This window comes from Harmonia axyridis, chromosome 2, assembly GCF_914767665.1.
Source record: "Harmonia axyridis chromosome 2, icHarAxyr1.1, whole genome shotgun sequence".
In the NCBI taxonomy this organism is placed as follows: Eukaryota; Metazoa; Arthropoda; class Insecta; order Coleoptera; family Coccinellidae; genus Harmonia; species Harmonia axyridis.
In genome coordinates, this window is record NC_059502.1 from 20223106 (window position 1) to 20237176 (window position 14071).

The 14071-nt window shown below is 33.9% G+C and overlaps 1 protein-coding gene across 2 annotated transcripts in view; it reads right to left on the minus strand.

Annotated features, from left to right (window-relative positions):
• Positions 1–14071, minus strand: part of LOC123673652 (SCY1-like protein 2) — a 224692-nt gene that overhangs the window by 15513 nt on the left and 195108 nt on the right. Inside the window, exons 13-14 of one of the 2 annotated variants that reach the window (XM_045608245.1) lie at positions 11743–11760; positions 4552–4793 (exon numbers count right to left, since the gene is read on the minus strand). In XM_045608245.1, the coding sequence (XP_045464201.1) occupies positions 4554–4793; positions 11743–11760 (258 nt within the window). In that variant the 3' untranslated portion in view covers positions 4552–4553. Of the gene's footprint in view, positions 1–4547; positions 4794–11742; positions 11761–14071 lie in introns of both variants that reach the window. The other variant, XM_045608244.1, reaches the window with a different exon arrangement.

Genomic DNA, 14071 nt, shown 5'->3' on the forward strand with positions numbered 1-14071 from the left:
GGCAAAATTAGGAAAATTGTCAAAATCTCAACGATGTTTGTTGTTCATTATTTCTTGAAACCTTTGTCCTATTTTAGCAATTTATTTCGAATCATCGGGAACACCGCTGTTCATATGCCATCCTAGTTACTTTATTTTTTGTTATATAAAGTGGGTGAACAAAAATAGAGAAAGTGAGCTCTTACTCAGAACACCTGTGAAGTGAATTGTTGACAGACGAGAATGTTTACGAATATTAGTATTCGTAAACAAATAAAAAAGAAGAAAATTCAGAAAATATGGGGCTAGTTTTAGATGTAGCCTCATATTTCATGAATATTCTTCCTTTTTAGTCATTACGATATTTCAATTTTGAGAGAAATTACAGCACATTGAATGGTTTCAATACATTGCAAACAAATTGTTCATTGTATTAAAATATGGCAATCATAAACTTGATTTTATTGACACAATGTATTTTTTTCATCAATATAATTACTTTATTCTATTCACTGGCATTATGATTCCTCAAGCCGCTGTGCCTGTTCATCAATATCAGAGATGATAGACAAAATCTGATATCCCATTCTCATCCTTCTCTGCTGAGAAACTAACAACGGTAGTAGGTATTCATTTTTGGTCACCTTCTGATGTCTTCCAATTGAAATTGAAATATGGCGATATCGAAAAAAAATTATTAAAACATTATACAGGCTCTTTTTTACGTAGGATCCAGTGGAATGCTCGTCTTCTCAAACGAGTTTTTAATTACGAAGCTATGACCCAAAGTTAAGTTTTTCAAATGGGAACACTAGATTTCTGTGCCTTTTTTGAAAGCTAAATTTTTCCTGATTTCAAAAATATATGTATAAATCGTATGTTTTGGATCAATATAAATAATAGGAAATGGTCAAAAACCTTTTTTTCACCTAAGAATCTCAATGTTTCTATGGTTTCAACTGTTGATGAGCTTCCTATAAGAAGAGCAGTGTCCATCCGTTTTTTTTTTCAACCTGATTATTTCTATGCTTACAAATTTCTACATAATTCACGTAAGGAGGGGGGTTATTGAGGACATGAGGTCCCCCATTGTTCAGAAGAAATGAGAAGAAATTGTAAGTAACAATTTATAAAACAAATTTTTATAAAAAATTGAAAGATTTTGCTTGGGGATGGTAACACCCCCATTCGTAAACTCAAGTTGCGGCACTACCACTGTATATAACAAAAAAGGAAGTAAATGAAGAATGGCATCTGGAAAGTTGTGTTCCCGACGAATCAAGGTATCGGGTTTTTCACTATAATTTGACCCCCCCTTTAACTTTGTTACTGAAAGAGGTACAAAAAAATGTTTTCTGGAAAAGTTTCACGAAATCGACTAATATTTTTCAAAATGATTTCAAAAGATGAAATATATACACCATGGGCAACATATTGATTACAACTTCATTTTTTCAATTGGAACACCCTGTATATTTTTCTATATTTGACTAGCTTTTTTTCCCTGATTTCGAATATAAAACATATGTTTGGCCTATCTCTCTTATTCTGTGTACCACAAAGTTTCAAATTTCAAGAACCACCTGGCTAGCTAAGTAATCAGTTTTCAAGTGGAAGGCTGCGATAATTCAAAATGTCCTTTTTTGAGTTATCTCGTTGTCAACGATATGACATACGTTTGTCATTGAATGAAGATATTCATCGAATATGCACTACACAGAAGCGGACAAATTTGAAATATTTTCCTTTATGTGAAGAACAATAAAAATAAGAATGCTACAAGAAGAGGAAATATGGTTGCATCCTAATCATCGAATTCCAATTTTTGATGAAAAACGTATATCATATAACAAGATAACTCAAAAAAGGTCATTTTGAGTTATCGCAGCCTACCACTTGAAAACTGACTACTGAGCATGCTAGGTGGTTCCTAAAATGTGAAACTCTGTGGTACCCAGAATAATAGAGATAAACCAAACATATGTCATATATTCGAAATCAAGGGAAAAAGAGCTCGTCAAATATAGAAAAATATACAGGGTGTTCCATTTGAAAAAGTGAACTTGCAATCAATATGCTGCCCACTCTGTATATATTTCGTTTGGTGAAATCATTTCAAAAAACACTAGTCGACTTCGTGAAACTTTTGTAGAAAACATTTGTTTGTACCTCTTTCAGTAACAAAATTAAAGGGGGGGTCAAATTATGGTGAAAAACCCGGTACAATTATAAAATTATCGTCAAATATTTTCTGTTGCCCCAATTTTGCGCGTTTGTAGATTTGATCACGTTCCAGAAACTGGATAGTTAGGATTATATTAACCCATTCTCCGCCCAAAACTTTCCTTTGATTAAAATAAACCTACAAGCCTTGTGTAAAATAATTGAATATTGAACCTTTTCGATCTGATACTAGGAACACAGGTAAATCCTACCAAAATAATCCAATTACCGAATTAAAAATTCTACCGTCCGCTTTCCATGGTTATTCTCGGAAACGAGAGCTAATTGAATGAAATTCAGTTCTGAAATAGGTCCGTTATGCACCATAATACTGGCTTGAGGATCTACAATAATTAGAAAATCACGAGCCTCATCTTCCATAATATTATAGTTAGGAAGCTCTAAGGAACCGGCAAATTGAATATTGGGAAATTATGAAAAATGTCCTATACAGGCACAAATAACGTTTGGTACAGAAAATGATCATCAGTGTGAAAATTATTGATTCATTTTATTGAAATAGAATTTCATTCGGGTGCCCAGACTTCGTAATTTTTGAATATTTTATTAAGTTAGTTTCGGCACTCTAAAAGCATCTTAATATCGATGATATAAGGGCTTATGCTTTGATTTTAGCCTGGCTGGCAGAATATCTCGCTTTATCATATTTCTGATAGTTTCTTGCTAGGTTCATTTCCAATCATCTTTCAAGTTGCAAGTATCTCTGCCTGAAAGATACTTGGACAGCAGCCTAACGATTGTGAGCATCTGGTCTCAGCCCCAAATACTCTAGCAACAGTACTCGTTCTGGTTTTAGAACCATCTGATTGTCATTCGATGGTATTTTTTTTTTTTGAGTTCTTGGATTATGGACTCCCTTTCCCAATATTGTGTTCTATTGAGCATCGAAGTGAATATTTTCTTGATGCTTATTTTTCATATCATCCCGATGTTATTTTAAATGAACACGCAAAATATCATCCCCATCGTATGATATTATAAGCTTGAAATTCTGAAAAAAATGTTATTTCATATCAACATCCAAAATCTCAACTCTGTCGATTTCGTGGTTGGTATTCTTATTGAATTTTCAATCATTCCACGCGATCAACTTCTTGCACGAATTTTTAAATAGTTATTTTAAATTTTAAAGCAAATTTTATCTCGATTGAATATGCAGTTTTCAAATCACCAGAAAAAATTCTAACTGCAAAATTCACGCAACCCCTTAAGGTAATAAACATAGATAGAGAGAACATATGTCATTTTTAGTAAGCAAATTTTGTCCCCAACATGAACTATCAAATTTGACATGAAGTGCGCGGAAATGAAAACTAATAAGTGATACGATATTTCACTCAATTCGCGAGTTTATCCACAAAGAACGCTCTTCCTATGTACCATAGTGAATCAACGAATCATATTAACTCAAAGTATATTGAAATAAATACCTAAATATATCAGAAATTCAGAAAACAAACTTCAAGCGCGCCAAACGACGTGCAACAACCGATAACACTAGGAGAGCATAAGTTGCCAAACCTTGGATTTCAGCAGGTAGATACAGAAAATAATAAATAATCTGCTTGTTATAAATTCGACAATTAGGAAAATATCGGATCCTAAATATTCGTATTCGCATATTTAATCGGGAATCATCCAATAAATATATTTCATTCAATATAAACTACATTCACAACAAATTGCGGATTTGAAAATATTTCACAATCCGACAACGTAATCTAACCATGTTGGGGACATGTAAAAATTGCGTAAACTTCCTCTATACATGTTTATTACTCTATGAGCAACTTCTATTCGGATTATGCCCGTTAATTTAAGCGCGCCATTTGAGACCAGTAACTTCCCTGAAATTTTCAAGTTTTCAGCTCTTTATGTTGCTGATTCACTGTGCTTACGGCCGGATGGACAGAATCGAATTTGTGAACGGATTTCTTTTCAAGGAATCGAGACCAATTTCAGCTCCAAAACAGGATATTGTTTTGAACAATCCGTAATAATGATTCATTACTATTGATTACTACTACTATTTCCAAAATTCATCAGAGCAAAATTCCAGAAATCATGATGTAAGCCAGGTTGAGGAGCATCCACAGATTGATATAATTCGACGAATCATTTACTTAGACGACCTCCAACGGATCAGAACATCGATGAATGAAACCGGTGCCAACTAGTCCTTAACGGCAGGTTCCTACGCTAGCCGATAGGTGTCAGTCAACGCTGCCAGCTACTGGTAGGAACCTGCCGTTGCACGTGAGCCCAGCCCGAGTTTGATGATGTTTGTGATGAATGTAAAACGAGGTGTGCAATGCGATACGTACGTACGTTCAGCTAAATGTAATATTCAGAGAGGGGCATTTCCTAACCGAGCTACTAGAGAACGTTCTGCCGTTGGCCGGTTGGTACGAAGAGGTGAGTCTTACCATGCCCGAGCCTAATTGCTGCAGGAGACCCTGCGAGCCTTGCGAGCCGCCGAGCACCGCAGACGGTCGACGTGAGCGGATGCTCTGCATGCTGCTGCTCAGCAGGAACGGGACGCTGCTGCTCGTGTTCGGCATTGAGCCGCCCTGTGGAAAAACAAAGGACTGAGTAACTTGAACATTTGTTTTAGGAAGGATGTGGATGAAGAAAGAATATCATTTTCGAAATGAGCTGAAACTTACATGTCGTCAACATCATCATTTAAAAAAATTGGTATATGTCTGAAATTAATTATAATAGTATAATATTTGGTGGCTAAATTTTTTTCAATTCCATAAAAATTACCTGCTCGAGCGGGACTCGAACCCACAACCCCCGAATCTCTAGTCCAGCGCTCTCATCAACTAAGCCACCTCCTCGATATGCGGCTCAGTTGGTGAGAGCGCTGGACCTGTGATTCGGATGTTGCGGGTTTGAGTCCCACTCGAGGAGGTTACAGGGTGTTTCAAGTAAGCGGGTCACTGGATTTTGTGGATTTTCCATCGAGCAAAATTGGAAAGTGACCCATTACAATGATAGTATTTATCACAGGCTATACAAATATGTTATTGGAAAACTATCGAACCAAGGAATGGAAAGTTTTAAGGGAAAACCGTATTTCAAAAAAACAAATTTTGTTTTTTAATTTGAATTTCTGGTTTTCTAGAAAAGAGAAATTTTTTTTTGCAAAATTTAGATTATTTTCCAATATTTTCTGAACGCTCAATCGAAACCATTGAACACAGATAATTAAATATTATGCTATTTTAATCAATTTCAGACATGAAACAATTTTTTTGATTCAAATTTATTATAACAACTGTTATTGTGGGATACAATCCATTGTAAAAATTCTCATAGTGGTTTTAATCTTGCTCATTGTGCTCAAGACGAAATATGATATACCTTCTTGATGAAAAATGAATAAGCTTGTTGAAGGATCTTATGAGGTGATAATAAATTGAACATTATGATGAGAAGAAAATTATGATTTTCGAAAGTTCATGCTTGATGGTCATCAAGTCATTCTATTTGTTGAATTATCAGAAGAAGATTTTACAAATCTTACAGATCTTATAAATAAACATCCGGATATGAGTTCACTAGAATTTATGATTCGGAATTTTGAAAGAAGGCTGATCTTTGATTTTTTGAGTTGTATAATATCATACCAGAACAATAGCAGGAAAAATGAAAATATTTATGTTTATTCATTTTTTTGTATTCAAAGAGACCTCATCATCACTGATCATAAAAAATCAAAAGAAAAACAACACAATATTTATTTCGTCACAATATTAGTATGAGGCTGATCACATAAAACTTTTCGAGTAGATAAAATGGAATTAAAAACATCCACTGCTTCTAAGAAAAATATTAATAATAGGTAAGAAAATATTGGGAATATTGGACACAATTTTATTCTATTGTTTAATTTGTAACAACGCCGACGTTTCGAAACAGTTCGTTTCTTTTTCAAGGCTAAAAAATATAAATAAATATATAAGGCATACAATATGACATAACATGATAACACATTACCTAGTTACGACAAACAATATTGTACGTTTATTAAAATCATTAAGACAATCTTCAAGGAATCGAAATTCTTTTACACCGCAGATAATCAACATCAACATCCATTAAGTTATTTCCAATACGACAATATTAATATTAATATTTTCTTATTTATTAAATAACAATGGATGATAACCAAGTAATAATTAATAATAGGTATTTTAATAAATAAATTTTTACATTTAGGTGGAATAAGTCAATTAATTTGTTGAAAATATATGCATACTACATATTTGTTGACATTGAGACTATGACAAATATTTACTACATACACCACTGTCATGTGAAATGTGAAATTTCTGAATTAATCGTTGAATACCTATTAGATAAGATTAGGTAACTGTCGGATTCCTGAAAAATTCCGAACGAATAAATAAATGTATGAAGAAGTGAAGTGGAATAATGTTAATGAAAAAGGAAAGAAATGACTAAATATATAAATAAAAGAAGAAGTAAAAATGAAATAACTAAAAAATTACATTTTTGAGTTGGTAGGTACCGTTGATATCAACAACTCCTATCCAACTAGTTTTTTCTCCTATTGTAGAATACTGGAAGTCTAAAGGTAACCTCCAGTATACATTAATTTTTTCGTCAGTAATTGAAATAAAAAAAATTATTGATAACATGGATTCGAATGAATGGATAGTTGGAAGAATAGATCAATAAATAAATGCATCAAGGAATAAATTAATGAACAAATAAATAAATGAATTAATATGACTACAAAAAAAAGGAATGGTCAAATATGTATATCAATAGAACACAACTCAAAAATAATATAACTAAATACATTCAATCTTTGGGTACCTGTTGATATCGAACTGATATCCAACTCGTCTTTTCTCCTGTTATATGAGATAGGAAACCGAGGAATGACTTTGACACTTATAATGAGAAAAGGATGCTTTGCTCCTGAAAAACTTACAAAGAATACTTGGGCCATGAAATTGTAGGGGATTTAAATTATCTTTCTGAAACTTTCCTCAGTTATTTCCGAACTTTGAACTAGATGGAGCTGCGGAGCCCAAGATAATGGAAGGAAATAGATAATTGGGTAATTTGTCATCTTTACTCGTATATGGAGATCGTTGTTCCAGTTTGTTACTATGGATTTCATCTTATTTTCAACTTGCGAAATTTACTTATTCGAAAAGTTAGTCAAGAGTTGGCGTTTTTTGGGACATATTAAGGTCGATTCATATTATCCGAGACCTATCGTTTCAGACACCAAACGAATCGTTTACGACAAATATCATTTGATGCGTTTCATATGAAGTAATTCACATTGTCCGTCACCGATCGTGTCATTCGCCATCCGTTCCGTTCAGTATTCCTCGAGAGAATATTTTGTCTGATGTTGTATGGGCGGTGTCTGTATGAACGTGTCGGAACGTGTCTGAAAGGATTATGTGAATTAGCAGACAGATGCGCTTAGTTCTGGAACACGTTGGTTATGGATTCCGAAAAATTAATATATTTAGTGCGTCAGCAGGAAATTCTATATAATCTAAATCACAGATTGTATCATGATACTAATGAAAAAAAAAAATTTGGAGGGCAATTGCCAACAAATTGAAACAAGATTGTTCTGTTTTTGAATATTGGGTTTACACTAAATTTTCTTAATGACTTTTCTCTTGTTTCATCTTCATCCAGTAATAATGCAATAGCACATAGTTCTATACGTGAAAGTTTTAACATTTTTTTGCACCTCAATTTATACAATGCCTGAATCAAACTGAAACGCTCTTTGAATGAGTATATGAACGCGCTCTCCGTTCCGACCATCAATTCGCTTGGTGTCTGAAACGATACGTGTCGGATAATATGAATCGACCTTTACACTTGATGATTGAAATACATTTTCAACATCAAACTGTTATTATTTGAAATCTCCATGCATAATTTTCTTCGGAGCAACCTGTATAAGGGCACCAGGAGGCTTATTGATTAACAATTCCAATTCCGGAAATTGATCAGTGATCTGAATTTGCCCGTGTATTGAGAATGCAATTAAGCTTGGTATTATTCCAAACGAATGAACAGCATGATGATTCTATTATTTGAACCGTAATTGTAATTATATCACTGCTGGAATGTATCATTTAATGAAGGAAAATCAGATTTGGTTCTGATTTTATCCTTTGTCTAGGGGCAATGTCAAAATTAATAGTTCGGTACCGACTCTCAGAGTAATAAAATACATATTCCTGGTCTCTGATCAAACCGTTGTTCAACAGATAAAACATTCAACTTGACAGCGATGTCAAATCAATTTTGGTTTCTGAAATGTTATTCAGCGACTATTTCTCTCATCTTTATTCCCACCAATAATGAATTACTAGATGGAAAAACTGTATGACAGCACCTGTCAGCAAAATTCAGACTGAAAACCTGAAATAGTATATTATATACCGCGGGACTGAAGTAGTACATTTAATCCTGAAGGTAAAGTTTATGGCCCGACCGCAGAGAGGGCCATAATTTACCTGAAGGATTAAATGTACTTCAGTCGTAAGGTATATACGATACTTTTCGTACTTCCGGTATGATTTTATTAATTATTTCAATAATTTCAATCAGTTTTTTCTCTCTTCAACTCATTTAATAAACTGTCTTTAAAATAAGTTACCATAGTAACATTGCGTTGTGACAATTATAATTTAGAAACATTGTCATTACTAGTGTCATTGTAAAGAAACATTGTTATTGATAATAATTATTGGTATCATGAGTGAAGAAGGTGTATCTGATATTGATAAAAGAGCAGCCGAAGTAGGTGAAGAATTGTTACCAGCGAAATCTAGAAAACTATACGAGCAGCAGTACGATGCTTTAAAAAGTGGTGCCGCTTAAAAAATGTGAGACAACCTACTGAAAATGCGCTGTTAGTCTACTTCAATGATAAATCAAAAGCGGTTTGTGCCTCAACTCTCTGGGCACATTACTCAATGCTGAAATCGGTTATTAACATTAGAGAAGATATTGATATAAGTAAATTTCCAAAATTATTAGCTTTTTTGAAGAGAAGAAATGAGGGATTTAAGCCAAAGAAGTCAAGAATTCTCACGTCTGAGCAGGTAGATCAGTTCTTACGGGAGGCTCCGGATGATAAATATTTAATGCTTAAGGTAAATTTGGAAATTTGTTTATATTCAGAAATTTTAAGAAATCAATTTTTTTGTAGGTTGCACTTATTTTGGGCGTTGCGGGAGCTTGTCGTGGAAAAGAGTTGGTTGATTTAGAAATCGACGATGTGAGAGATTTGGGCGATTCCTTCCTAATTGCGATTAGAAACACCAAAAATAAAATTGACCGAAATTTTGTGATCAAAAATTCAGAAAACAGTGCCATCAGTTTTGTGGCGATATTTCGAAAATATGTGGCATTGCGAAAGACAGGGACACCTCATTCAAAATTTTTTGTTCAATACATCAACAAAGAATGTACTACGCGAGTAGTAGGAAAAAACATGTTTGGTACATTTCCACGGCAAATAGCAGCTTTCTTGAAATTAGAAAATGCGACGTCTTATACGGGACATTGTTTTAGACGCACATCTGCGTCTTTGTTAGCTGATTCGGGAGCAACAATAGACGTGCTGAAGAGACATGGAGGATGGAAATCCTCCAACGTGGCCGAGGGATATATTGAATCGTCTATTAAAAATAAACAAAAAATTTCAGATAAAATATTTGGTCAAGTCGCCGATTCGTCCACTATAGTTATTTCACAGTCCTCATTCTCGCTTCCTGTTTCCGCAGGATCTTCGAAACAAACACCAGTTCAATATGAAAAGGACCTATCTGTTACTCGTCAGTTACCTGGTGCATTAACCCAGGAAAGACTGGTCAATATGACGAACTGTCACAATATTAATTTGAATATTAACGTTAATTACCATTCTAATTAATTATATTTTTCAATAAAATATCCCTTAAATTCGTTTGTTTGTGATTTAATCGTTCCGGGAGTTTCGTCAATATTTAATCCCGGAGGGATTAAATGTGACACTTTAGTACCTGTCACAAGGGAATGAAGTTGTCACTTTAGGCCCGGAAGTACGAAAAAATATTTAAATTTATGAAATAATTGTAGTTCTTTTTGTACTCCCATAATGATGTTTTAATTCTCATGATTAAATTATCAAAGGTCAAAATTGAAACTATCTTGGATAAGATCTTTTGGCTCATGTTTAGGTAGGGGAGACTGGGTACAAATGAAACAGGTGGCGGTTGAAACAAAGTGAATATCTCAAGAACTGTAAGACGTACAAGAAAAGTTTCAAATAATGATCGAAGCGGAAGACGAGTCCGAACTCGAATTTCAATTGCCCGCCAATCTTCGAGCCTTGCAGTTCCTTGTAGTAGGCTCTATTCTTATTTGGTGAGCAAAAGTAAGTATTTGTGAACGCTAATTTTTACAATTAGTTGATTTTTGTTGACAGTGACAGTGTTGATTGTTGTATTTATGTTTGAACTAATGCTTTAAGAACATGACTAAGTGAATAGTAATTCTCAGAAATTGTTGTTGCTATTACTGTCAATTATTTTGTGTCAAATGGGGTCCTGGGGACAGTTGAAACACTTTTTGTGGGAACGATTGAAACAATTATATTCGTTTCAAATTCATAAACATATTTCAACTGTCTCCATTCGAAACAAAATGAAATAATTATTTAATTTTCTTGTTGTAGATGCGAAGGGAATGTGCAAGAAAAACTTCGCTGTGACAAGTATACTCGTCAATATACGAAGGGGCTTATAACAGCGTGAAAGTCATAATTGTGATTTTGAATATTTTTTTAATTTTCTTTATTTTAGAATCGTCAACACTTCTAGAAAAAAATATTTATATTTTTATAATTGTAGGAACACTACCTATTCAGAATATACTTTTTTTAATTGAAGACCTAACATTTTGTTCGAAGACTGATTAGATGTACTAATAAGTTGTATCTTTTTTGGGTGATAATTAATAACACTTGGCGATACCACGATTACTCATGAATATTTGTGAATGATCAATAAAACTTGCTGACTTATAACCTTTTGTGTAATTACGTATGTTTCAATTGACCCCAATCACTGTTTCAACAGCCCTTGGCATGGGGACAATTGAAACAATTTTATTTTGATTTGATTTCACACGAACAACTTTTCCTTGGACAGTGGTGTAGGTTATCAAAATGGATATTTCCTCAGGAGCTATAATCCTGGAAGTCCCAAGAAAATAAAGTATTTTCTCTATATCCTACCTTTAAGTCCTGTTGGATATTCTAAAGCTGAAATCTATAAGGAATGAAACAGTTATTATTTAAGAATTATTTCTTGGTTATTTTAACGCTGAAAATAAATTAAATGATTGTGATAATGTTCTGGTATGATATTATACATGAAAACATTTGATTTTTTGAAATGAAGTGAGCACTCTTCTGAGACTAATTTTAATGATGTAATGATTACAGATACTCACTATCATGCTCCGTGCAAGCTGAATAGAAAACAGAGCAGTCAATGCATTGCAAATGATTAGAAGCTTAGTTAATATTCATAGATTTCAGATGTTATGATACAAATTTATTTTCTTCACCTCAGACGAGGGACAGATAAAACATTGAATATGTAGTTTATACAATTTTTAACTTAGATTACTGAGTTAAATAACGTCTATTTATTATTATCATTATTATAAATAGATACTTTTGGGCCATCTAATCAATGATTTGAACTATTTCATGCTTAGCTGACACTCATAATGTTCAAATGGGGAAAAATATCCATTTTTGGCAGATTTCTTGTAGTTGAACTGAAATAAGCAATCATTTTCTTCATATGAATTGAACCATTGTATTGAACTGAGTTAAGGTCCATCTTTTTTGGTGACTAGTTAACGAAATTTCAATTAGATATCTCCAAAATGGTTTGGAAGAATTTCTGTTTTTAATTTCGATGTGTTTATCGAAATTTCAATTTTTCATTCACATATCATCTGAAATCTCTGCAGACGGCACAAATGAGACAAAAGGTTCGGGAATTGATATTCATTTTCAAACTGTACAACATTCAGTGAAATTCGTTCTGGACACCATGAACTTTCATGTTTATCGATGAAAGGTCTGCAAACAATTGGAATGATATAGTTGAAAAGTGATTAACCCTTTGAAGTTTTCATATGAGGATTAAAATAAAAGTTTTATTTTCTTTTTTGCCAACTAAAAACGCCAGAAGGTCCTAATGAAAAGGTGGTTCTGTGGTAACTATCCACTGTGAAAGTTTAGTATTGTTCTGTGTTGAAGCTACTGTTAGGAAGGATTGTTATCTATGTCAATCTGGAATATCTAGATTGAATTAATTGTATATTATTCAACAAGTGGTAATGTCTGTCATAACTCACGCAGATGGAGTTTTGCACCTACACAGAACTCAGAAACGAAGATTTTTCGAACATTTCTAAACTTCTCTTTTGAGGGGGAAGAATTTTCATCATGAGTTTGTTCCGAAAAAACTACCACCAAGGAGGTGGCATCAACCCCCAACATTTTTTGAATAAGGAAGAGATGTCGAGTGTTGGTTAGTTTGAAAGTTATTTATGTTCTGTACATACCCAGTTGAAATGTTCGAAATCGGTTCATTATTCACGGAATAACAGGCCAATTGAAAATTTCCCGGTATACCATAGTAAAACACTTTTTTTTTGGCAAAATTCGATTTTATTATTCAACATAGTTGCCTCAGAGGGCGAAACAGCAATTATAGCGTTCTTCAAACTTTTCGATACCATTTTTGTAGTACGATTTGTCTTTCGCTTCAAAATAGGCCTCATAGTTTCGGCGATTACTTCTTCATTGGCACTAAATTTCTATTCCAGCGAGTATCCCTTTGAAGTCTGAGAACAGGAAAAAGTCGCTGGGGGCTAGATCTGGCGAATACGGCAGATGCAGAAGCAATTCGAAGAACAATTCATGCAATTTTGTCATTGTTTTCATTGATTTGTGATACGGCGCATTATCTTGATGAAACAGCACCCTTTTTTCTTCAAATGGGATTTTATTCTTTAAACGATCCAATGAAGCTATATAATAAACGCTGTTGATGGTCTAGCCCTTTTGGAGATAATCAATGAATATTATACCTTTCGCATCCCAGAATGCTGATGCCATAACCTTGCCAGCTGACTGTTGTGTTTTTCCTCGCTTTGGATTCGGTTCATGGTGTGCAGCCCAATCAGCTGACTGTCGATTGGACCACGGAGTGAAATGATGGAGCCATGTTTCATCCATTGTCACATATCGTCGCAAAAATTCAGATTTATTGCACTTAAACAGCTTCAAACACTAGTCAGAATCATTAACACGTTGTTGCTTTTGATTGATTGTGAGCTCGAGCGGCAGCCATTTTGCACACAGCCTTTTCATGTACAAATATTCGTGAATGATATGATGTACACGTACAATGCCTTCCATCTTGATCATCTTCACATTACAGTCGATCAGAATTATTTTGTGAAATTTTTTGATTTTTTCGTCGCTGACTGCCTCTTTTGGGCGCCCACTAAGTTCGCCGTCTTCGGTGCTCATTTCACCACGTTCAAACTTAGCATACCATTCAATGATGGATGATTTTCTTGGTGTAAACCCCGGAAACTCTTCATCAAGCCAAGATTTTGCTTTAACTGTATTTTTTCCCTTCAAAAAGCAATATTTTATCAGCACACGAAATTTGTTTTTTCATCTTTTTTCAAATAACAGAAGTAGCTACACTCACAACGCAATATCTCCCAAAATAATGGTCGGACTGCTGTC